Here is a 25,078-nt window from a genome sequence, read left to right as displayed (position 1 = left end):
TAGAGAGGCTCATAATTATCGTGTACGTTCCCAATGGGACAGGAGTACAGCTTGAACAAGAAGCGTACACTGAGAAAAACGTGGCACCAACCTCAACGCTCTGCTCAAATGTCCAATCAAACTTCTTCTTCACTTTCTTTTCCAGAAAACTGGTGGCTTCGGTCTGTTTGACACCAGCTGTGGTAGCCTTGAAGCCACAATAATAACCGGCAGGGTCACACTTATAGACCTGAGCTCCATTTTCTTCATCTATTCCAATAAGGATCATACCTAAATAAAAACAGAGAAAAGGTGTAAAAAAAACACATGACATACAGAACGAGCATATAACAGAATAAGTGACAGCATCCTAAATTTATAGATGCAAAGCCACAGTGGTCATATGGGGCAGCAGGGTGGCTCAGTGGTCACAACTGTTGCTTCGCAGAGCTGGGGTCCTGGGTTCAAATCCCACCAAGGACAGCATCTGCAAGGAGTTTGTATATTCTCCCCGTGTTTGTGTGGGTTTCCTCCGGGTTCTTTGGTTTCCTCCCCCATTCCAAAGACAAACTGATAGGGAATCTAGATTGTGAGCCCCAATCGTAACAGTGATGCTGATGAAAGTGGAATTAATGGTGCTATATAAGCAAGTAAAATAACAATAAATATCGTACATGAGATACTTACAGCAGCCCAGTGGCCTCATTTCTGCATTTTGTGTGTACACTTGTGAGATATCAGCAATCCGTTTACAAAGCATATCCACTGGGATGTCGTAACCGTACTTGTACTTCCAGTTGGCAGCTTCATAGCGGGCCCTCTGCACCTGAGACCTGCTGTCCGCTGGAGGCAGAGAAGTCACCACATTAAAAAATAATGTATAATACACACACAATGAGACATCTGACTTCAGCAAAGAATAGAAAAGTAGTCACTCAAATTAAAGGGATAATCTCAAGTTTGGAAGCCAGGGGATAACAAATTAAAGGAGGGGGCAAAACGCTGGGACCCCTCATCAATCCAGAGAACCCAACGTGAATGGAATGGAGGTCGATCATGCACACTGCTACTCCACTCATTCATGGTCTCATGAAGCGGCAGTACACGGGGGGGCTCTTCAGAACCCCTGGTTGTTGGGGATTGGTAGGGGTCACAGTGATCAGGAAATTATCCTTTATCCCTGGATAGCGGATAACTTCCAAACTTAAAAGTATCACTTTTAATAGTAATTCTTCCTTGAATTTGAAGGCAAATTTTTCATACTGGTGCCTGTCTAATAGGGCTGTGGCAGTGGCGCTTTACCCTAATCAATAGTCCCAGCAATCACCTGCATACTGCTTGGTATAGCCTGATATATGTCCAGTGCAGGCAAGAATCTTTCCAGGAGATGAACTCCTTTAAGACTTAAATTAACGCCACTTCAGGTGGGGATTTATGGATAACCTGGGCTTTGCAGGAACATTGGTGATGGAGGGGATTACCGTATATACTCGAGTATAAGCCGACCCGAGTATAAGCCGACCCCCCTAATTTTGCCACAAAAAACTGGGAAAACTTATTGACTCGAGTATAAGCCTAGGGTAGAAAATGCAGCATTTACCGGTGAATTTCAAAAATAAAAATAGATGCTCCATACCGTTCATTATTGCCCCATAGATGCTCCATATACAACTGTGCTATATAGAATGCTCTGCACCTTTGATTATGGCCCCATAAATGCTCCTTATAATGTTGTGCCATATATGCTCTGCACCTTTGATTATGGCCCCATAAATGCTCCTTAGAATGCTGTGCCCCATATATGCTCTGCACCTTTATGGCCCCATAGGTGCTCCTTATAATGCTGTGCCCCATATATGCTCTGCACCTTTATGGCCCCATAGGTGCTCCTTATAATGCTGTGCCCCATATATGCTCTGCACCTTTATGGCCCCATAGGTGCTCCTTATAATGCTGTGCCCCATATATGCTCTGCACCTTTATGGCCCCATAGGTGCTCCTTATAATGCTGTGCCCCTTATATGCTCTGCACCTTTATGGCCCCATAGGTGCTCCTTATAATGCTGTGCCCCTTATATGCTCTGCACCTTTATGGCCCCATAGGTGCTCCTTATAATGCTGTGCCATATATGCTCTGCACCTTTCATTATGGCCCCATAGGTGCTCCTTATAATGCTGTACCCCTTATATGCTCTGCACCTTTATGGCCCCATAGGTGCTCCTTATAATGCTGTGCCATATATGCTCTGCACCTTTATGGCCCCATAGGTGCTCCTTATAATGCTGTGCCATATATGCTCTGCACCTTTATGGCCCCATAGGTGCTCCTTATAATGCTGTACCCCTTATATGCTCTGCACCTTTATGGCCCCATAGGTGCTCCTTAGAATGCTGCTGGTGCTGCCATAAAAAAAAAACATCACATACTCACCTCTCTTCTCAGGACGCCAGCGCTTTCAATAATTACCTGCTCCTCGTGTGGCTCCGTCTCCAGCACTGACGCTCAGCAGAGGGCGCGCACTGACTACGTCACAGCGCCCTCTAACCTGAGCGTCACTGCTAGAGGACGCTGCAGACGGAGCCGGAGCGAGGAGCAGGTAATTATAGCGCTGCGCTCCCCTTACCTGCTGCGGCGCGGTCCCTGCAGTCCCTGGCTTCTCCGGCGCTGCAGATTCTTCCTGTAATTGAGCGGTCACATGGCACCGATCATTACAGAAATGAATATGCGGCTCCTCCCCTATGGGGGTGGAGCTGCCTATTCATTTCTGTAATGAGCGGTGCCATGTGACCGCTCAGTACAGGAAGAATCTGCAGCGCCGGAGAAGCCAGGGACTGCAGGGACCACGCCGCAGCAGGTAAGTATGATTACACAGCCCCCGCTCCCCCTCCCCTGCTGACACCCGGGTATATGACTCGAGTATAAGCCGAGAGGGGGACTTTCAGCCCAAAAAAATGGGCTGAAAATCTCGGCTTATACTCGAGTATATACGGTAATCCATCTAATACTTGCTAACACTGCCTGTGCTCTGGATCTGGATGTAATCCTGCAACGCGTTAGTTAGAGTAATGGAGTGCGACAGCAGAAGTGTAATGTAACCCAGTAGAGGACACATGGTAAAGATGGTCACGTCACCTGTCATGCCGGTCATCACACAGCCGATGCTCTCCGTTATCTGGAACAGATGGGTCACGGTATTGCTATCCAGCAACTTGTCCTGCATCAGTACATTACAAAAGGAAAGAAGAGTTATGTAGAAGTCTATAAATGTAACAATTGCAGAACATGTACATGAAACTGGGATCATTATTCCGCTGAAAAAAAAAAAAAAAAAAACGTAGGCTAAATTCACACGAGCACATAAATCGTTCTGTTTCACCCAGAAAAGTGGGACAATTTTTTTTCTCATTAATTCATCTACAATCCATTTTTTTCCAGCTACTATTAAAGACCGTTTATAGTTTCCTATGTTACAGCATTGCAACGTATCCGTAACAATCAGATGTTATATAGTGGCTCCTTATGGCAACAGATTTTTCTGAGTCCTTGTAGACTTGAATGGATGATTCTCATCTGATAATAGCCAGGTTCTCATAGCTTCCGGCAGTATCATATGTGATAATGGAGCAGGACCTCTACATAGAAATTGATGCCAAGCCAAATACAAATTGGGGAATTTCTTCCTCCCCAAGGCTTAAAAAATTAAGACTGGTGCATCTTCTGTTCACTGGCCGTGACATGATGTTTATTTTAGTTACCGGGACTTTCTTTTGTGTGACCACAACGGCACAATCTTTCCCCCGGACTGCCACCGACGTGAGGCCTCCTTGGTTGATGGCTTTAAACGCATATTCTGGGGGGGAAAAAAGAGGAGAGATATAAGCCATGTTAAGAAATAAATTAATAATAATAATAATAATAATAATAATAATAATAATGAATAGGTAAAAAAATAAAATAAGGTTATTTTTTGTCATTCTTCAAACAAAAATGTGTGTTAAAACCCCCCAAAAACAATTGTACTTATTAAAGTATAATAATCTTTATTAACCTTATATTGTCATCTCCCCTAAATTGTGTACTCCTGGCATGGGCATTGGATATTGCATGTATATAAGTGGAGATGAGTGTTGTTGATTGGATAAGTAAATACGATGCTTTTTTACGTTACATTTTAAACCTTTATAGTTATTTTTAAACTCCCAACACATCAAAAAGAAAACCCTTGCTTCAACACAATTTCTAATTCTTAATTCTTGTAAAAGTCATTTCCTTCACCTGTCAGTCTTTGACTGCAGGCTGTTGCACAGTTTTTTTTTAACCCCCACACACACATTTTTCATCTAGTTCCTGCTTTGAGTGCTGTAAATGAATTAAATAGGCTGCGGTAAGGCCAGGCTCACACAGTGCTCCACTCTGAGCACTACATTTGGGAACCCAGACATAGCCCCGATGGAGTCAATGCGGACCCTGTCTAGACTCTGTCCTGGCAGTTTTGTCTTTTTCAGATATACACAAAAACGTACCATGTTTTTTATACCTATCTGAAAAAGACATACTGGCAGGATGAAGGTCAGGGATGGCAGTGACTGTCAGCTTCACAGAAGTGAACGGCTCAATCGAAAATACAGTTTTTAAGGTATTCCAACAGAAACCTTGATGTAGTGCTCAGTGGAGAGAACTGTGCGTGTGTGATCCAAGATGTTCACGTAAGCAAATCTGCATACCTAGATCTCAATCGGCAAGTGTCCTCATGATTACTGGAATAGCAAGCAAATGGCTAGGATATAAATCTGTGTCTCCAAAAATATGCCCACTAACCATCTGTGTATAATCTGCGCTGCCAGATAAGGCATTGACGGGGCCCTTTCCTCCCTCCCGAATCCGGGCACTATCCTGCAGCCTCCCTCCCGAATCCGTGCACTATCCTGCCGCCTCCCTCCCGAATCCGGGCACTATCCTGCAGCCTCCCTCCCGAATCCGGGCACTATCCTGCCACTTCCCCCTAGAATTAAGTGATCACAGCAATTGTGCCTAATACATACAGTATATAAGCAAGGTGGCCTTCAACATAAGAGTTGTTCACAGATTTTGAGAAGGAAGATTTGAAAATAAACACAAAGTTCACCCATAACTAGGGGAATATGCTGTACTTCCTGAGCTACAGATAATACTTTACTACCAGTGATTGCTGGCACTTTTGCAGGAAATTTTTGTAAACTCTAATAAAGCATTTGCTTTACTACACTTGTAAAATAAAACTGCAGGCCAAAGCCAAAGTGAAAACTCCTTTATGGGTACAAGGAAATCTGTTTATCAGACACATTGCAAAACTTGACCCCTAGTTTCCAAAACAATCTCCCAAAGGTCTTCCAAAATTACTAACTGAGTGAGCGGGTAGCTGACACCTGTGGGGCACTGGTGAGAGCACGTTTTTGTAACCAATCTGACCCCTTGAGAAACATATTTTCTCTGGTGCATAACACCTTTAAGGTGACATAGTGCTCCCAATATGACCAGCGCCCCCTTCCAAAAATAAGCACTCAGTGCCACCAAAATGCCTTAAATGGAGAAACCATTCCACCCCAATAAAGCAATGGGTTTACAAGGTCAGTGTGAAAGCAACGCCTATACATGCTGCCTCTTTCTTTGTGATTTCAGTAGTAACAGCACTGGTAATTACTTTTTTTGGAGCATGCAGCAGAGCTGTGCGCGCCGGCATGCGCATGCAGCAGAGCTGTGCGCGCTGGTATGTGCATGCAGCAGAGCTGTGCGCGCCGGTATGCGCATGCAGCAGAGCTGTGCTATGTGTATAACACTGCAGAGACCCACTAAAAAAAAAGATTTATTACCTCCCTATTCTACCAAATTAGTGATAATGAACCCTTGACTTTACAGCGGCAGAGAAGATTTAATTAATAGAAAAAAATATATATTTTTTTTCCCCTGTCGAAACCTGGGGTGCGTCTAATGGTAAAGGTACCGTCACACTTAGCGACGCTGCAGCGATACCGACAACGATCCGGATCGCTGCAGCGTCGCTGTTTGGTCGCTGGAGAGCTGTCACACAGACCGCTCTCCAGCGACCAACAATGCCGGTAACCAGGGTAAACATCGGGTTACTAAGCGCAGGGCTGCGCTTAGTAACCCGATGTTTACCCTGGTTACCATCCTAAAAGTAAAAAAAACAAACAGTACATACTTACCTACAGCCGTCTGTCCTCCAGCGCTGTGCTCTGCACTCCTCCTGTACTGTCTGTGTGAGCACAGCGGCCGGAAAGCAGAGCGGTGACGTCACCGCTCTGCTTTCCGGCTGACCGACGCTCACAGCCAGTACAGGAGGAGAGCAGAGCACAGCGCTGGAGGACAGACAGCGGTAGGTAAGTATGTACTGTTTGTTCTTTTTTACTTTTAGGATGGTAACCAGGGTAAACATCGAGTTACTAAGCGCGGCCCTGCGCTTAGTTACCCGATGTTTACCCTGGTTACCGGCATCGTTGGTCGCTGGAGAGCGGTCTGTGTGACAGCTCTCCAGCGACCAAACAGCGACGCTGCAGCGATCCGGATCGTTGTCGGTATCGCTGCAGCGTCGCTTAATGTGAAGGGGCCTTTAGGGTATGTGTCCACGTTCAGGATTGCATCAGGATTTGGTCAGGATTTTTCATCAGTATTTGTAAGCCAAAACCAGGAGTGGGTGATAAATGCAAAAGTGGAGCATATGTTTCTATTATACTTTTCCTCTAATTTTTCCACTCCTGGTTTTGGCTTCCAAATACTGATGAAAAATCCTGACCAAATCCTGATGCAATCCTGAACGTGGACACATACCCTAAAAGGTAAAAGTGGCTCCAAAAATGTATAGTATGATTTACCATATAATATACAATGGACACCAGGCAAATAAAATAATGAAGACACACAAGCAGCCTTTCTGCACATCTATGTAGGGTGCAGTCTCGTAGATCTTGTTTCAGTTTCACTTCTGAGCAGTCTAATGTTTTTCTTTCCATTCTCCAATCTTGGGCATTTTTCTAACCCCTGTAGACCTTAATGAAGAGAGTTAAGCACATTCATGACCTCTCCATTCAGTCTGTGGTCACCGTAGACACCTGTCAACCTAGAGCTGGGTCCTCCATCCATCTGACATTTATAGCATATCCCACAGATATGGCCCAATTAGTTAAAATGAGAACGTCCTTTCAGAGAGGTTGTCTAATCAGAGAATCCCTCTTTCAGTGTAGGCCTAGAGGCCCCTCTACACATTAAAGGGAACCTGTCACCCCGTTTTTTCAGATTGAGATAAAAATACTGTTAAATAGGGCCTGCGCTGTGCGTTACAATAGTGTATGTAGTGTACCCCGATTCCCCACCTATGCTGCGAAATACATTACCAAAGTCGCCGTTTTCGCCTGTCAATCAGGCTGGTCTGGTCAGGTGGGCGTGGTGACATCGCTCTTTTCTTCCCCAGCTTTCCGTTGGTGGCGTAGTGGTGTGCGCATGTCCAAGTTCCGAATTCCCTGCGCGCACGTGAAGAAACAGCGCGTGATCTGCGCTGTTATCCCTGTCATCGGTGGGGCCGGCATCTTCCTGGGGCCGCGCGTGCGCAGATGGAGTGTTCTGCTGCACGGGGCTTCAGGAAAATGGCCACGGGATGCCGCGCGTGCGCAGAAGAGATCGCGGCGGCCATTTTCCCAAAGCCGAGTTTGCATCTCGAAAACGAAAACGGCGACTTTGGTAATGTATTTCGCAGCATAGGTGGGGAATCAGGGTACACTACATACACTATTGTAACGCACAGCGCAGGCCCTATTTAACAGTATTTTTATCTCTATCTGAAAAAACGGGGTGACAGGTTCCCTTTAAGGCCATGTGCACATGTTGCGGATTTTACAGCGGATCTGCAGCGTTTTTGTAAACCTATTGAAAACCCAATCGGCTGTGCACATGCTGTGGAAAAAAACGCAGAAACGCAGCATTGTTTTGTTCGCAGCATGTCAATTCTTTGTGCGGATCTGCAGCGTTTCTGCACCCATAGACTTGCATTGAGTCGGGCAGATCCGCAGCAAAACCGCAGATATAAAAAAGATCTGCGGATTAGCTTCGGGTGAACGCTGCAGATCGGGAGGAGGGAAGTGTGTGGGCATTGACTGTGTGCGTGTATGTGTGCGCGGGCGGGGCCTGCGGGGGTCTGTGCGGGGGGGGGGGGGGGGGAGTGTGTGTCTTTGGATTGATTGAATGTAAAAAACAAACAAACCCACATACAGTACATACAACATACAGTACACACAACATATAACATGCAACAGTACATACAACATACGACAGTACATACAACATACAATAGTGCATACAATATACAACAGTCTTCACATACAACATACACCAGTATATACAACATATAACATACAGCACATACAACAGTACATACAACATATGACATACAGAACATACAACAGTACATACAACAGTACATACAACAGACATACAGAACATACAACATATAACAGTACATACATGACATACAGTACATACAACACATACATATAGACATACAGTACATACAACAGAGTACATACTCACTATCACCTTCATCCCCGAAGCCATTGTCACCTGTAAAAAATATTAAAATAAACAATATACTCCCTGTGTCCGCAGATATCCAATAAAATACAAGTGTCCCACGACGATCTCACGTGGAGAGCAGCCATATCAGCTGATATGCCGACCGCTCTCCAGGGGCACCAGGAATACAATGACGGAAGGTATGCTTCCACAATGTATTCCTCCGCCGCTGTGAAAAATAGTCCCTATTCTCACTTGTGGCACTGCTGTGTGGGAAAATTCCCACGCAGCTTTGCCATAAAGTGGGACCCTGAACTCAGGTAACCTCTTCAGTGATGCACTGCAGGAGCCATTGTCTCCTGTCAGTGTGTCACTGAAGGTCTATAGAGCAGTGACATCACCCGATGTCACCGTTCTATAGGGGAGATCGTTGTGGGACACTCGTTATTAAATGGACTGCGTCGGACAGGGAGTATACGGTTGGTTTATTTTTAATTTTTTGCAGGCAATTGAATATGGTAAGTATGGTAAAATTTAGAATATCAAAATACTTTTTTCTGGCTGTGTCGTTTTTTTTTTTAACCCTTTCACTACTATAGGATTAATAATGGATAGGCGTCTTTTAGACGCCTCTCCATTATTAACAGGGCTTAACGTCACCTTACATTAGCAAGGTAACATTAACCCCTTATTACCCCATATCCACCGCTACATCACGGCTTTCTCGGTGACGGCGGCAATCTTCCTGAGGCCGCGCGTGTGCAGATTGAGTTCTCTGCTTCCCGGGGCTTCAGGAAAATAGCCGCGGGAGGCCGTGAGTGCGCAGATTGAGATCGCGGCGGCCATTTTCCTGAAGCGGAGTTCGCAGATTGAGATCTCGGGTTCAGGAAAATGGCCGCCGCGATCTCCATCTGCGCACGTGCAGCCTCCCACGGCCATTTTTCTGAAGCCCTGGGAAGCAGAGCACTCAATCTGCGCACGCTTGGCCTCAGGAAGATGGCGGCTGCCACCGAGAAACCGGTGATTAACAGCTCTGCTGCTCGCCTTGGATACCGGGCCGCGGCGTCACCTCACCTGAGGTGACCACCGCACATCTGCCGCCGCCACAGCACTGCCACAACCCCCCCATGCACCCAGGCCATGGCGTCGCCCACCTAAGCAGGAAGGGACCCTGCTCAGGTGCACGCCGTACCACCCACCGCGCCTCAGCATCACCGCACCTCTGCCGACACCATGCCTCCTGTGACCCTGCTCTGCCGCCACCAGCCCTCAGGTTAAGATACCGTACCTTAAATTCAGACAATAAGTCGGACCCCCATCTTATAAAAAAAAAATTTTTTTCCTGCAATTTCCACCCCAAATTTGGGGTGCGTCTTATGGTCCATTGCGAGTCCGAAAAATACGGTACTTATGCTGGCTAACAGATGTAAATCATTAAGCTGTGGCAAGAAAAACAATCTCCGAGCACTAAAAAATACTTGGAGGACCCCCGAGCATGCTCGAGAAATCTCGAGTAACGAGTATATTCACTCATCACTAATTATAACAATGTCTGGAACATCCCTTTAAAAATGTTTACATCCGGGGGCTGAAAAGTTGCCTGGTCACATCCACTGTATATAGAGTAAATCTGTTAGATTTGGGGTGGGGTGTTTAAGTTCCTGATGAGGGGCAACACTCAAAAAAATACGTGTCTACAAACAGAGATTCTGGTATGGCTTTTTTATTATGATTATCCTTTTTGCTTATCTAACTTTAATCCTAAAGGTACCGTCACACTTAGCGACGCTGCAGCGATACCGACAACGATCCGGATCGCTGCAGCGTCGCTGTTTGGTCGCTGGAGAGCTGTCACACAGACAGCTCTCCAGCGACCAACTATGCCGGTAACCAGGGTAAACATCGGGTAACTAAGCGCAGGGCCGCGCTTAGTAACCCGATGTTTACCCTGGTTACCATCCTAAAAGTAAAAAAAACAAACAGTACATACTTACCTACAGCGGCCGGAAAGCAGAGCGGTGACGTCACCGCTCTGCTTTCCGGCTGACCGACGCTCACAGCCAGTACAGGAGGAGTGCAGAGCACAACGCTGGAGGACAGACGGCTGTAGGTAAGTATGTACTGTTTGTTTTTTTTACTTTTAGGATGGTAACCAGGGTAAACATCGGGTTACTAAGCGTGGCCCTGCGCTTAGTTACCCGATGTTTACCCTGGTTACCAGTGAAGACATCGCTGAATCGGTGTCACACACGCCGATCCAGCGATGTCTGCGGGGAGTCCAGCGACCAAATAAAGTTCTGGACTTTCTTCCCCGACCAGCGACAGCACAGCAGGGGCCTGATCGCTGCTGCCTGTCACACTGGACGATATCGCTAGCGAGGACGCTGCAACGTCACGGATCGCTAGCGATATCGTCTAGTGTGACGGTACCTTAAATCATGTGGAAAGACTCCATAAACGGTCGATATTAACTTTGAAAATTGCACTTTCCAATAGGAGGCGCTAGAGTTCAAGTCCTCTTCCTCTCTGAAGAGGCACTTTGCATGTTTAATGTACCAGATGAGAATTGCATGACCTAGAAGTCTCCTTAAACTGGCATGTCAGGCAAGTAACTCTCCACAAGGAGACGTTACCCCTTCCAAACCCGTAGGACACTGGTCTTTCTGGAAAGCAGGTGCTTTGTTATTTCCAGTTAGCAGTAGAAAAGGGCGTAAAAACTGCCTTCATTATAGCCATTGGTACGGTTTCTGTCTGATTTAGGCTTGCATTAACATAATATATTAAAAATGTAGTGCACTTCTTTATGATTTAGAAAGTCACTAACTTGGCAAAAAAGAAGAAGTAAAAACCATAGAAGTGAACCTATACTTCCCAAATCTATTCTTTTATGGATATACAGTTGTGCTCAAATATTTACATACCACAGCAGAATTTTTGCTTTCTTGGCCTTTTTTCAGAGAATATGAATGATACCACAAACTTTTTGCCCACTCATGGTTAGTTGTTGGGTGAAGCCATTTATTGTCAAACTACTGTGTTTTCTCTTTTTAAATCATAATGACAACCCAAAGCATCCAAATGACCCTGATCATAAGTTCACATACTCTGGTGATTTTGGCCTGATAACACGCACAGAAGTTGACACAAATGGGTTTGAATGGCTACTAAAGGTGACATCCTCACCTGTGACCTGTTTGCTTGTAATCAGTGTGTGTGCATAAAAGCTGAGTTTCTTCAATCCAGACAGACTCTTGCATCTTTCATCCAGCCACTGACGTTTCTGGATTGTGAGTCATGGGGAAAGCAAAAGAATTGTCAACAGATCTATGTGAAAAGGTAGTTGAACTGTATAAAACAGGAAAGGGATACAAAAAGATATCCAAAGAATTGATAATGTCAGTCAGCAGCGTTCAAACTGTGATTAACAAATTGAAAATCAGGGGCTCTGTAAAAACAAAACCACGGTCAGGTAGACCAACAAAAATGTCGTCCACAACTGCCAGGAAAATTGTTCAGGATGCTAAGAAAAACCCACAAATAACATAAGCTGAAATACAGGACTCTCTGAAAATTAGTGGTGTGGCTGTTTCAAGATGCATAATAAGGAGGCACTTGAAGAAAAATGGGCTGCATGGTTGAGTCGCCAGAAGAAAGCCATTATAGCGCAAATGCCACAAAGTATCTTGCCTACAATAAGCAAAACAGCACAGAGACAAGACTCAACATTTCTGGAAAAAGGTAATTTGGAGTGATGAAACGCAAATTGAACTTTTGGCCACAACCATAAACGTTACATTTGGAGAGAGGTCAACAAGACCTATAATGAAAGGAACGCCATTCCTACTGTAAAGCATGGAGGTGGATCTCTGATATTTTGGTGATGGGTGAGCTACAAAGGCACAGGAAACTTAGTCAAAGTTGAAGGAAAGATGAACGCAGCACGTTATCAGCAAATACTGCTGCGCATGGGACGTACTTGAACGTTCCAACATGACAACGATACAAAACACAAGGCCAAGTAGACAGGTCATTGGCTACAGCAGAACAAAGTGAAAGTTCTGGAGGGGCCATGTCAGTCTCCTGACCTCAATATCATTGAGCCACTCTGGGGAGATCTCAAGCACGCAGTTCATGCTTATGCAGCCAAGTAATTTACAGGAACTGGAGGCTTTTTGCCAAGAAGAGTGGGCAGCTTTACAATCTGAGAAAATAAAGAACCTCATCCACAACTACCACAAAAGACTTCAAGCTGTCATTGATGTTAGAGGGGGCAATACATGGTATTAAGAAATGGGGTATGCAAACTTTTGATCAGGGTCATTTGGATGCTTTGGGTTGTCATTATGATTTAAAAAGAGAAAACACCGTAAATGGCTTCACCCAACCACTAACCATGAGTGGAGAAAAAGTTTTGGAGTTATCATTCATGTTCTCTGAAAAAAGGCCAAGAAAGTAAGAATTCTGCCAGGGTATGCAAACTTTTGAGCACAACTGTACATACAGCTGTGGCAAAAATTAAGAGACCACTGCAAAATGTTCAGTTTGTCTGATTTTACTCTTTATAGGTAAACTAGATGGTAGCCCGATTCTAACGCATCCGGTATTCTAAAATATGTATGCGTAGTGTATAGCGCAGCCCACGCAGCGCATTGCACAGCCCACGCAGCGCAGCGCACAGCCCACGCAGCGCACAGCCCACGCAGCGCAGCGCACAGCCCACGCAGCGCACAGCCCACGCAGCGCAGCGCACAGCCCACGCAGCGCAGCGCACAGCCCACGCAGCGCAGCGCACAGCCCACGCAGCGCAGCGCACAGCCCACGCAGCACAAGCACAGCCCACGCAGCACAGTGCACAGCCCACGCAGCACAGTGCACAGCCCACGCAGCACAGTGCACAGCGCACGTAGTATTTTGCCCAGCCCACATAATATATTGCACAGCCCACGCAGTCTATAGCAATGTGGGCACCATATCCCTGTTAAAAAAAAGAATTAAAATCCCATAGAAAGTAAGTCCGCAAGGGCAGGGTTCTCTCCCCTCTGTACCAGTCTGTCAATGTAAACCTGTTTACTGTAAACGATATCTATAACCCTGTATGTAACCCCTTCTCATGTACAGCACCATGGAATTAATGGTGCTATATAAATAAATAATAATAATAATAATAAAAAATCGTGCTATACTCACCCTCCGTTGGCCCCGACGCTCCTCGCGCGCTCCGGTCTGAAGAGTGCATTGCGGTCTCCCGAGATGATGACGTAGCGGTCTCGCGAGACCGCTACGTCATCATCTCGCGAGATCGCAGCATGGACCGGTTACCGGCACGTCGCGAGCAGCGGGAAAGGCCTGTTGTGGATCCGAGGGGCCGACGGACGATGAGTATATAACGATTTTTTATTTTTTTTAATTATTTTTAACAGTAGATCTTTTTACTATTCATGCTGCATAGGCAGCTTGAATAGTAAAAAGTTGGTCACACAGGGTTAATAGCAGCGTTAATGGAGTGCATTACACCACGGTCAACGCTGCCATTAACCCTGTGTGAGCGCTGACCGGAGGGGAGTATGCGGGCGCCGGGCACTGACTGCGGGGACTCGGGGAGGAAGGAGTCCCATTTTCCAAGGCGGCCATTTTCTTCCGGACTGTGCCCGTCGCTGATTGGTCATCAGCTACGTCATCATCTCGCGAGATCGCAGCATGGACCGGTTACCGGCACGTCGCGAGCAGCGGGAAAGGCCTGTTGTGGATCCGAGGGGCCGACGGACGATGAGTATATAACGATTTTTTATTTTTTTTAATTATTTTTAACAGTAGATCTTTTTACTATTCATGCTGCATAGGCAGCTTGAATAGTAAAAAGTTGGTCACACAGGGTTAATAGCAGCGTTAATGGAGTGCATTACACCACGGTCAACGCTGCCATTAACCCTGTGTGAGCGCTGACCGGAGGGGAGTATGCGGGCGCCGGGCACTGACTGCGGGGACTCGGGGAGGAAGGAGTCCCATTTTCCAAGGCGGCCATTTTCTTCCGGACTGTGCCCGTCGCTGATTGGTCGCGGCAAAACAGCCACGAACAATCAGCGACTTGGATTTCCATGGCAGACAGAGGCCGTGACCAATGAATATCTGTGACAGAGACAGACAGACGGAAGTGACCCTTAGACAATTATATAGTAGATGTTTGAGTAAAATGTAAATTGTTCTTTCAGTCTATAAACTTCTGACAACATGTCTCCAAATTTCCAAGCAATACATTTTGTATTTTTTTTTTTCTGAAAAGGAGCAATGGCCCATGACAGGGTTTTGATGTGGTGGTCTCTTAATTGCCAGAGCTTTATTACAAGTCGGCAGGCCACGTGGCTGCTATAAGGCCCATGAGCTGGGAGTGGCAGCGCCGGCACTGGGCCCGTCATTGCATGTAAAACTGTATCGGCATCCTAAAAAGAACATACTGCAATGTAAGGTAGAAAAGACACTTAAGGTACCTTCACACATAACGATTTCGTTAACGATATCGTTGCTTTTTGTGACGTAGCAACGATATCGTTAACGAAATCGTTAAGCGTGATAGCGACCAACGATCAGGCCCCTGCTGGGAGATCGTTGGTCGCTCGGAAATGATCAGGACCTTTTTTTGGTCACTGATCACCCGCTGTCATCGCTGAATTGGCATGTGTGATGCCGATCCAGCGTTGTGTTCACTGGTAACCAGGGTAAATATCGGGTTACTAAGCGCAGGGCCGCGCTTAGTAACCCGATATTTACCCTGGTTACCATTGTAAAAGTTAAAAAAACCAAACAGTACATACTCACATTCCGATGTCTGTCACGTCCCCCGGCGTCCACAGGGTTAAAACTGCTTTCGGCAGGAGCACTGCTAATGCACGCGCTGCTGCCGAGAGCTTTCCCTGCACTGTGTCAGCGCCGGCCGTAAAGCAGCGGTGACGTCACCGCTGTGCTTTGCTTTACTTCTTGCTTGCTTTACCGCTTTGCTTCTCATTGTTTGCCTCACAATGGTTTAAAGGGAACCTGTCACCCCAAAATTCGAGTATGAGCTGCGGCCACCGGCATCAGGGGCTTATCTACAGCATTCTGTAATGCTGTAGATAAGCCCCAGATGAACCCTGAAAGATAAGAAAAACAAGTTAGATTATACTCACCCAGGGGCGGTCCGGTCCGGGGCCTCCCATCTTCATGCGATGACGTCCTCTTCTTTTCTTCCTGCGGCAGCTCCGGCGCAGGTGTACTTTGTCTGTCCTGTTGAGGGCAGAGCAAAGTACTGCAGTGTGCAGGCGCCGGGAAAGGTCAGAGAGGCCCAGCGCCTGCACACTACTGTACTTTGCTCTGCCCTCAACAGGGCAGACAAAGTACGCCTGTGCAGTAGCCGCAGCAGGAGGAAAAGAGGACGCCATCGCATGAAGATGGGAGGCGCCGGACCCGGACCGCGACGCCCATCGGACCAGAACCGGACCGGGACTGCCCCGTGTGAGTATAATATAACCTGTTTTTCTTATCTTTCAGGATACATCGGGGGCTTATCTACAGCATTACAAAATGCTGTAGATAAGCCCCTGATGCCGGTGGCCGCAGCTCATTCTCGAATTTTGGGGTGACAGGTTCCCTTTAATGAGCCATTCTATTGGCTTCAAAGGGTGGAGCAGTGGCCTACATGAGGAATACCAGTTCACTACTACTCTCATCAGAGTTGTACCTGACCTGCACAACTCAACCAGGTGAACAGATTTCATTTACTGTCCCCTGTTTCTTATCACTATGACTTCACCATGGTGTGCTGCTATTTTGTTTTTTAGTTAGCACTGCTATGTAGCGAAGAGGCTGACATTCTGCACGTAACTGGGGCTAATATACCTCCCCAGTGTCAGGGAAAATCAGCAATTTTAAATGTATTATGTTAAAATGTCTCCCCGAGTCTTATGACTTTCTGGGGAGCACTAGTGTGTAATAAATAAAAAATAAACATTTTTTTTTTTAAAGCAGAGGTCATTCCAAATTTGCTGTATTTAGCCTTGCATGTGTGAAAAAATAAATTAAATAATGTTTCCAATACACAAAAGTATTTTTAAGGGCTCTTTCACACATCCGTGTCTCTAGTATGTGTGGTGATAGCTTTCACATGTACCGGAGACATTGACACATGTAGATCCAGTCAAATGAATGGGTTTGTGCACATGTCAGTGTGTTTCCACGGACCGTGGGTTGCGTGCCCAACACGTAGACATGTCCGTTTTTTACCGTCAGCACAGGCGGCAAAACGTCCCGCACACTTGCACACGGAGAACACAAATTGATGTAATCCGTGTGACACGCATCGGCACCGTGGAAGAAGCGCTACAGTAAGCGCTGTTCCCCGGCAGCAGGTGCTGAAGACGGCTGTCATCATTCTCCCCTGTTCTGCCGGCGATCAGAGGAAAATGATGGGAGTTATAATAAAGTCAGAACTATGACAGCACGTGGGGGCTTTTGGGACTATTACTCCCATCATCCGACACCTGCTGTAGCCAATAACATTGACAGCAGGAGCGGATGATCAGGGTATTCCTCAGCCGCCTCCTGCAATCTAATGAAATAAATAAATGAAAAACCTGATGTGGATTCCCCCCTATTTTCTTTAACCAACCAGGCAAAACTCACAGCCGGGGGCTGCAACCCTCAGCTGTCAGCATCATCGAGGCCGGGCTGAATTGCGGTGACCTCAGGACTGTGGGAAAATGCCAGTGATGATGTCACCGCTGGTGAATGATGCTGCGCTCGCAGCAGCTCATTGACCAGTGGTTCTCAGTCTGGACGGTGGCATCTTGGCACCATCCAGGTTGAAAACTATTTAGCCCCCAGACATGGATTACAGAGTGGCACAGAACGACAGACAGATGTGGTATATTGTTGTTTTTTTTATTTTACTTTTACTACAGGAGATCGAGGGCTTCGGTGGAATTAGGTGAGGTCGTAAGTATGGTTTAATTGAGATTATTAACCCCTTTACCCCCAAGGGTGGTTTGCACGTTAATGACCAGGCCAATTTTTACAATTCTGACCACTGTCCCTTTATGAGGTTATAACTCCGAAACGCTTCAACGGATCCTGGTGATTCTGACATTGTTTTCTCGTGACATATTGTACTTCATGATAGTGGTAAAATTTCTTTGATAGTACCTGCGTTTATTTGTGAAAAAAACGGAAATTTGGCGAAAATTTTGAAAATTTCGCAATTTTCAAACTTTGAATTTTTATGCAATTAAATCACAGAGATATGTCACACAAAATACTTAATAAGTAACATTTCCCACATGTCTCCTTTACATCAGCATAATTTTGGAACCAATTTTTTTTTTTGTTAGGGAGTTATAAGGGTTAAAAGTTGACCAGCAATTTCTCATTTTTACAACACCATTTTTTTTTAGGGACCACGTCTCATTTGAAGTCATTTTGAGGGGTCTATATGATAGAAAATGCCCAAGTGTGACACCATTCTAAAAACTGCACCCCTCAAGGTGCTCAAAACCACATTCAAGAAGTTTATTAACCCTTCAGGTGTTTAATAGGAATTTTTGGAATGTTTAAATAAAAATGAACATTTAACTTTTTTACACAAAAAATTTACTTCAGCTCCAATTTGTTTTATTTTACCAAGGGTAACAGGAGAAATTGGACCCAAAAAGTTGTTGTCCAATTTGTCCTGAGTACGCTGATACCCCATATGTGGCAGTAAACCACTGTTTGGGCGCATGGGAGAGCTCGGAAGGGAAGGAGCGCTATTTGACTTTTCAATGCAAAATTGACAGGAATTGAGATGGGACGCCATGTTGCGTTTGGAGAGCCACTGATGTGCCTAAACATTGAAACCCCCCACAAGTGACACCATTTTGGAAAGTAGACCCCCTAAGGAACTTATCTGGATGTGTGGTGAGCACTTTGACCCACCAAGTGCTTCACAGAAGTTTATAATGCAGAACCGTAAAAATAAAAAATCATATTTTTTCACAAAAATTATATTTTTGCCCCCAATTTTTTATTTTTCCAAGGGTAAGAGAAGAAATTGGACCTCAAAAGTTGTTGTCCAATTTGTCCTGAGTACGCTGATACCCCATATGTGGCAGTAAACCACTGTTTGGGCGCATGGGAGAGCTCGGAATGGAAGGAGCGCAGTTTGACTTTTCAATGCAAAATTGACAGAAATTGAGATGGGACGCCATGTTGCGTTTGGAGAGCCACTGATGTGCCTAAACATTGAAACCCCCCACAAGTGACACCATTTTGGAAAGTAGACCCCCTAAGGAACTTATCTGGATGTGTGGTGAGCACTTTGACCCACCAAGGGCTTCACAGAAGTTTATAATGCAGAGCCATAAAAATAAAACAAAATTTTTTTCCCACAAAAATTATTTTTTAGCCCCCAGTTTTGTATTTTCCCTAGGGTAACAGGAGAAATTGGACCCCAAAAGTTGTTGTCCAATTTGTCCTGAGTACGCTGATACCCCATATGTGGGGGGGAACCACCGTTTGGGCGCATGGGAGGGTTCGGAAGGGAAGGAGCGCCATTTGGAATGCAGACTTAGATGGAATGGTCTGCAGGCGTCACATTGCGTTTGCAGAGCCCCTAATGTACCTAAACAGTAGAAACCCCCCACAAGTGACACCATTTTGGAAAGTAGACCCCCTAAGGCAGGGGTCCCCAACTCCAGTCCTCAAGGCCCACCAACATGTCATGTTTTCAGGATTTCCTTAGTCTTGCCCAGGTAATAATTGCATCACCTGTGCAATGCAAAGGAAATCCTGAAAACATGACCTGTTGGTGGGCCTTGAGGACTGGAATTGGGGACCCCTGCCCTAAGGAACTCATCTTGATGTGTTGTGAGAGCTTTGAACCCCCAAGTATTTCACTACAGTTTATAACGCAGAGCCATGCAAATAAAAAATATTTTTTTTTCCACAAAAATTATATTTTAGCCCCCAGTTTTGTATTTTTCCAAGGTTAGCAGGAGAAATTGGACCCTAAATGTTGTTGTCCAATTTGTCCTGAGTACGCTGATACCCGATATGTGGGGGGGAACCACCGTTTGGGCGCATGGGAGGGCTCGGAAGGGAAGGAGCATCATTTGGAATGCAGACTTAGATGGATTGGTCTGCAGGCGTCACATTGCGTTTGCAGAGCCCCTAATGTACCTAAACAGTAGAAACCCCCCACAAGTGACCCCATATTGGAAACTAGACCCCTCAATGAACTTATCTAGATGTGTTGTGAGAACTTTGAACCCCCAAGTGTTTCACTACAGTTTATAACGCAGAGCCGTGAAAATAAAAAATCTTTTTGTTTTCCCACAAAAATTATTTTTTAGCCCCCAGTTTTGTATTTTCCCAAGGGTAACAGGAGAAATTGGTCCACAAAAGTTGTTGTCCAATTTGTCCTGAGTACGCTGATACCCCATATGTTGGGGTAAACCCCTGTTTGGGCACACAGGAGAGCTCGGAAGGGAAGGAGCACTGTTTTACTTTTTCAACGCAGAATTGGCTGGAATTGAGATCGGACGCCATGTCGTGTTTGGAGAGCCCCTGATGTGCCGAAACAGTGGAAACCCCCCAATTATAACTGAAACCCTAATCTAAACACACCCCTAACCCTAATTCCAACGGTAACCCTAACCACACCTCTAACCCTGACACACCCCTAACCCTAATCCCAACCCTATTCCCAACTGTAAATGTAATCTAAACCCTAACCCTAACTTTAGCCCCAACCCTAACTGTAGCCCCAACCCTAACCCTAGCCCTAACCCTAGCCCTAACCCTAGCCCTAACCCTAACCCTAGCCCTAACCCTAGCCCTAGCCCTAACCCTAGCCCTAACCCTAGCCCTAACCCTAGCCCTAACCCTAGCCCTAGCCCTAACCCTAGCCCTAACCCTAACCCTAGCCCTAGCCCTAACCCTAGCCCTAATGGGAAAATGGAAATAAATACATTTTTTTTAATTTTTCCCTAACTAAGGGGGTGATGAAGGGGGGTTTGATTTACTTTTATAGCGAGTTTTTTAGCGGATTTTTATGATTGGCAGCCGTCACACACTGAAAGACCCTTTTTATTGCAAAAAATATTTTTTGCAATACCACATTTTGAGAGCTATAATTTTTCCATATTTTGGTCCACAGAGTCATGTGAGGTCTTGTTTTTTGCGGGACGAGTTGACGTTTTTATTGAAAACATTTTTGGGCACGTGACATTTTTTTATCGCTTTTTATTCCGATTTTTGTGAGGAAGAATGACCAAAAGCCAGCTATTCATGAATTTCTATTGGGGGAGGCGTTTATACCGTTCCGCGTTTGGTAAAATTGATAAATCAGTTTTATTCTTCGGGTCAGTACGATTACAGCGATACCTCATTTATATCATTTTTTTATGGTTTGGTGCTTTTATACGGTAAAAACTATTTTACAGAAAAAATAATTATTTTTGCATCGCTTTATTCTCAGGACTATAACTTTTTTATTTTTTTGCTGATGATGCTGTATGGCGGCTCTTTTTTTGCGGGACAATATGACGCTTTCAGCGGTACCATGGTTATTTATATCTGTCCTTTTGATCGCGTGTTATTCCACTTTTTGTTCGGCGGTATGATAATAAAGCGTTGTTTTTTGCCTCGTTTTTTTTTTTTTTTTCTTACGGTGTTTACTGAAGGGGTTAACTAGTGGGACAGTTTTATAGGTCGGGTCGTTACGGACGCGGCGATACTAAATATGTGTACTTTTATTGGTTTTTTTTTTTTATTTAGATGAAGAAATGTATTTATGGGAATAATATTTTTTTTTTTTTTTTTTCATTATTTTGGAATATTTTTTTTTATTTTTTTTACACATTTGGAAAATTTTTTTTTTACTTTTTTACTTTGTCCCAGGGGGGGACATCACAGATCAGTGATCTGACAGTTTGCACAGCACTCTGTCAGATCACTGATCTGACATGCAGCGCTGCAGCCTTCACAGTGCCTGCTCTAAGCAGGCTCTGTGAAGCCACCTCCCTCCCTGCAGGACCCGGATCCGCGGCCATCTTGGATCCGGGGCTCGAGCAGGGAGGGAGGTGAGGAGACCCTCGCAGCAACGCGATCACATCGCGTTGCTGCGGGGGGCTCAGGGAAGCCCGCAGGGAGCCCCCTCCCTGCGCGGTGCTTCCCTGCACCGCCGGCACATCGCGATCATCTTTGATCGCGGTGTGCCAGGGGTTAATGTGCCGGGGGCGGTCCGTGACCGCTCCTTGCACATAGTGCCGGATGTCAGCTGCGATAAGCAGCTGACACCCGGCCGCGATCGGCCGCGCTCCCCCCGTGAGCGCGGCCGATCGGCTATGACGTACTATCCCGTCCAGGGTCAGATAAGCCCAGGGCACCTCGACGGGATAGTACGTCTAAGGTCACAGAGGGGTTAAAGGAATCTGTGGCATTTTTTAAATTAAAGGACTTTATTCTGGCTGTGTGTTTATTTACAATATAACTATAGGATTAGTAATGGAGAGGTGTCTTATAGACACCTCTCCATTACTAAGCTGTGGGCTTGATGTCACCCGACAGTACAAAGGTGACATCAACCCCACAAATATGAACCCCACTTGCCACCGCTACAGGGCAATTGGGAAGATCCGAGCAAAGCGCCAGAATTGGCATATCTAATAGATGCAGCATTTCAGGGCAGCTGCGGGCTGCTGTTTTTAGGCTGAGGGGGGCCTATATCAATGGCCCCTTACCAGCCTGAGAATACCAGCCCCCTGCTGTGAGCTTTAGCAAGGCTCGTTGTCAAAATTGGGGTGACCCCACGCCATTTTTAAAAATTATTTACATAATTAAAAAAACAGCGTGGGGACACCTCTATTCTTGATAACCAACCTTGAGGAAAATAGGGGGGAACCCACGCCGGGTTTTTCATTAAGTTATTTCGTTATATTGCAGGCGGCGGCTGAGGAATACTCTGATCATCCGCTCCTACTGTCACTGTTATTAGGGGCAGCAGGTGACTGATGATGGGAGTAATAGTCCCAAAACCACGACCTGCTGTCATCATTCTCCTCTGCTCGTGCCGATCGACGGTAGAGCAGGGGAGAATGAGGAGAGCCATCTTCAGCACCTGCCACCGGGGAACAGCGCTTACTGTAGCTCTTCTTCCTCGTCGGCAGTCCGTGTGGTTCTGATGTGGCACACGGTTGCCACATGTGTGCCGCAAGTATTACATACACTGACATCTCCGGTACCAGTGATGATCCCTATGCCTCCTGGCCCCTTCTGGGAGATGACCCCCTATGGCTGCTGGCCCCTCTGGGTGATGACTCCCTATGGCTGATGGCCCCCTCTGGGTGACGACTCTTTACGGCTGCTGGCCCCCTCTGGGTGATGACCCCCTCTGGCTGCTGGCCCCCTCTGGGTGATGACTCCTTACGGCTGCTGTCCCCCCTGTATGTGATATCCCCTTCTGGCTGCTGGCCCTCTCTGGGTGATGACTCCTTACATCTGCTGGCCCCCTTTTGGTGATGACTCCTTACATCTGCTGGCCCCCTTTTGGTGATGACTCCTTACATCTGCTGGCCCCCTTTGGGTGATGACTCCTTATGGATGCTGGCCCCCTTTGGGTGATTACCCCCTCTGGCTGCTGGCCTCCTGTGCGTGATGACCCCCCTACGGCTGCTGGCCCCCTCTGGGTGATGACTCCCTACGGCTGCTGGCCCACTCTAGGTGATGACCCCCATAGGTGATGATCCCTATGGCCGACGGCCCCCATGAGTGATGATCCTTATGGCTGCTGACCCTCAGTTTTCCTATGGACAATGTATTAGGAAAGAGGCTTTCCTTTCAGGGTTTAGCAAAGCTGGGTGACATTGCTGTGGGGTGTTGTCCTGGTGCAGCCATAGGTATAAGTAAGGAATGACCAGTGAGACACATCCAGTCATGGTCCACAGGCCCAGCGTGACACAGCAGCTGCAGAGCTTTCACAGCAGAAACAAAGAAGCAGCCAGCGGTTACTCACCGACTTGATAGAGTCTCCCTTCGGGGGAGAAAATCGTGATGTGCCGGTCAAACCCCGCGCTGGACCCCCGAGACATGACTAGACAAAGATGCAGCAACTTCCCGGTGCCTCAATGGATCGTGCGGCGCTGGAAATTTGGCGTCATCATTCCCCGCTGACTATCGCACCAATCACAAGCTGGAACCCCTAGCACGTGACCTAAGAAACGTCACATCGCCGCCATCTTTTAATAGGGAAAGGTGCCCAAGGGTAAAATCGAAAGTGCAAAGAGAATGTTGTGTATAAAGAGCGTTATGTGTGATAAGACGTGTGACGGGGCTGCCATCATTACCAGAATATTGGCACGTGGTTAAAATGAGATGACAGGTGATGTTTTCACCATCTTTAGCATTAATAGACGACTTTTGGGGTTTCCCATCACAGACAGTAATGGCATATCACAAATAAAATAAAATGGTCAGCTCACCCCAATGAACTGCGGCTCATGGATACAAGGATTAAAATTGAGAATGAAGGCATGCATGGAGAAGATCCCAGCTGATTCCTGGGTGGAGGAGTAACACTAGAAAGAGAGATGTGTGTTCCACCAATCCCAATGAGATTTAAAAAAAAATCTACTTTATTCCCAACGTATTAAAAACATGACAAAAAAGAGAACAAAGAAAAAATTAATATAAAATCATATGAAAAGCAAAGACACGTTTTGAACCATTGTGGTTATTAATCATAACATGCTTCTAGGTAAAGCAGCCAAGATTATACAATACACAGAGCAGAAGAGGACTGGCAATCAACAGAAATGTCCAAAAACAAAAATATATACAAATGTGACACTCGGGAAGGGAAGTGAGATGACCGGACTGAAGGCCAGCAACAGTATGCGAGACACACTTGGAGCAAGCAGTCACTTTTATGCACACCCTTGAGTGCCAGGGTTCTCTTCACTCGCTCCCACTAAAGACGGGGACTTTTGCAGAGCCATTCCCAGGTGCCAACAGACAAGCTGGGTGGGCACACTTGCCACATATGGGTCAAACACACCAATAAACTATACCGGTAAGGCAGAAACGAACATAACAAACAAACTTGGAAAGTCAGGAAGCATAAAACAGAGACTTAGGAACCAGAGGACACCAGAGCCAGAGACAAACCAAAGAACTACCAAGCGTACCACTGGAGCGCAACTGAATAACCAGTGGTGACGTAAAGGATATGGCGGGTTAAAACATCATTCACATGGATCACCTGACACCGCTGAAGTAACGGCCAATCTCCACCCTCTGCCCAGCTAGACAGAGGAAGGGGTGAGGAGGGCAGATAAGAAGGAACCTCCTACTACATACCTGAACCAGGAGACGTAGCGTCCCATGTCTTCTGGCAACAGCGGACACTGGGAAATCCAGCATCCTGGGACCTTTAAATAGCGTCAGTGCTGGGACCGACAGTGTCCTGTCTCCCATCCACACCACGCCATGAGACCGGTTCCCTGGAATGGAGTACACAGACAAGGCAGGGTCTAGTAA

The 25,078-nt window shown here is 46.2% G+C and overlaps 1 protein-coding gene across 1 annotated transcript in view; it reads right to left on the bottom strand.

Moving 5' to 3' along the window:
• Positions 1 to 23,710, bottom strand: part of PSMA6 (proteasome 20S subunit alpha 6) — a 29,230-nt gene extending 5,520 nt beyond the window's left edge. The window contains exons 1-5 of the mRNA XM_069732259.1: positions 23,556 to 23,710; positions 3,736 to 3,830; positions 3,113 to 3,194; positions 667 to 822; positions 92 to 270 (exon numbers count right to left, since the gene is read on the bottom strand). Of these exons, the coding sequence (XP_069588360.1) occupies positions 92 to 270; positions 667 to 822; positions 3,113 to 3,194; positions 3,736 to 3,830; positions 23,556 to 23,631 (588 nt within the window). The 5' untranslated portion in view covers positions 23,632 to 23,710. The remainder of the gene's footprint in view (positions 1 to 91; positions 271 to 666; positions 823 to 3,112; positions 3,195 to 3,735; positions 3,831 to 23,555) is intronic.
• Between the last annotated feature and the right edge of the window lie 1,368 nt (positions 23,711 to 25,078).

The sequence above is a fragment of the Ranitomeya imitator genome, chromosome 1 (genome assembly GCF_032444005.1).
Source record: "Ranitomeya imitator isolate aRanImi1 chromosome 1, aRanImi1.pri, whole genome shotgun sequence".
Taxonomy (NCBI): Eukaryota; Metazoa; Chordata; class Amphibia; order Anura; family Dendrobatidae; genus Ranitomeya; species Ranitomeya imitator.
The sequence above is the reverse complement of the archived record's forward strand: the minus strand, read 5'-3'. Positions and strand labels throughout refer to the sequence as shown.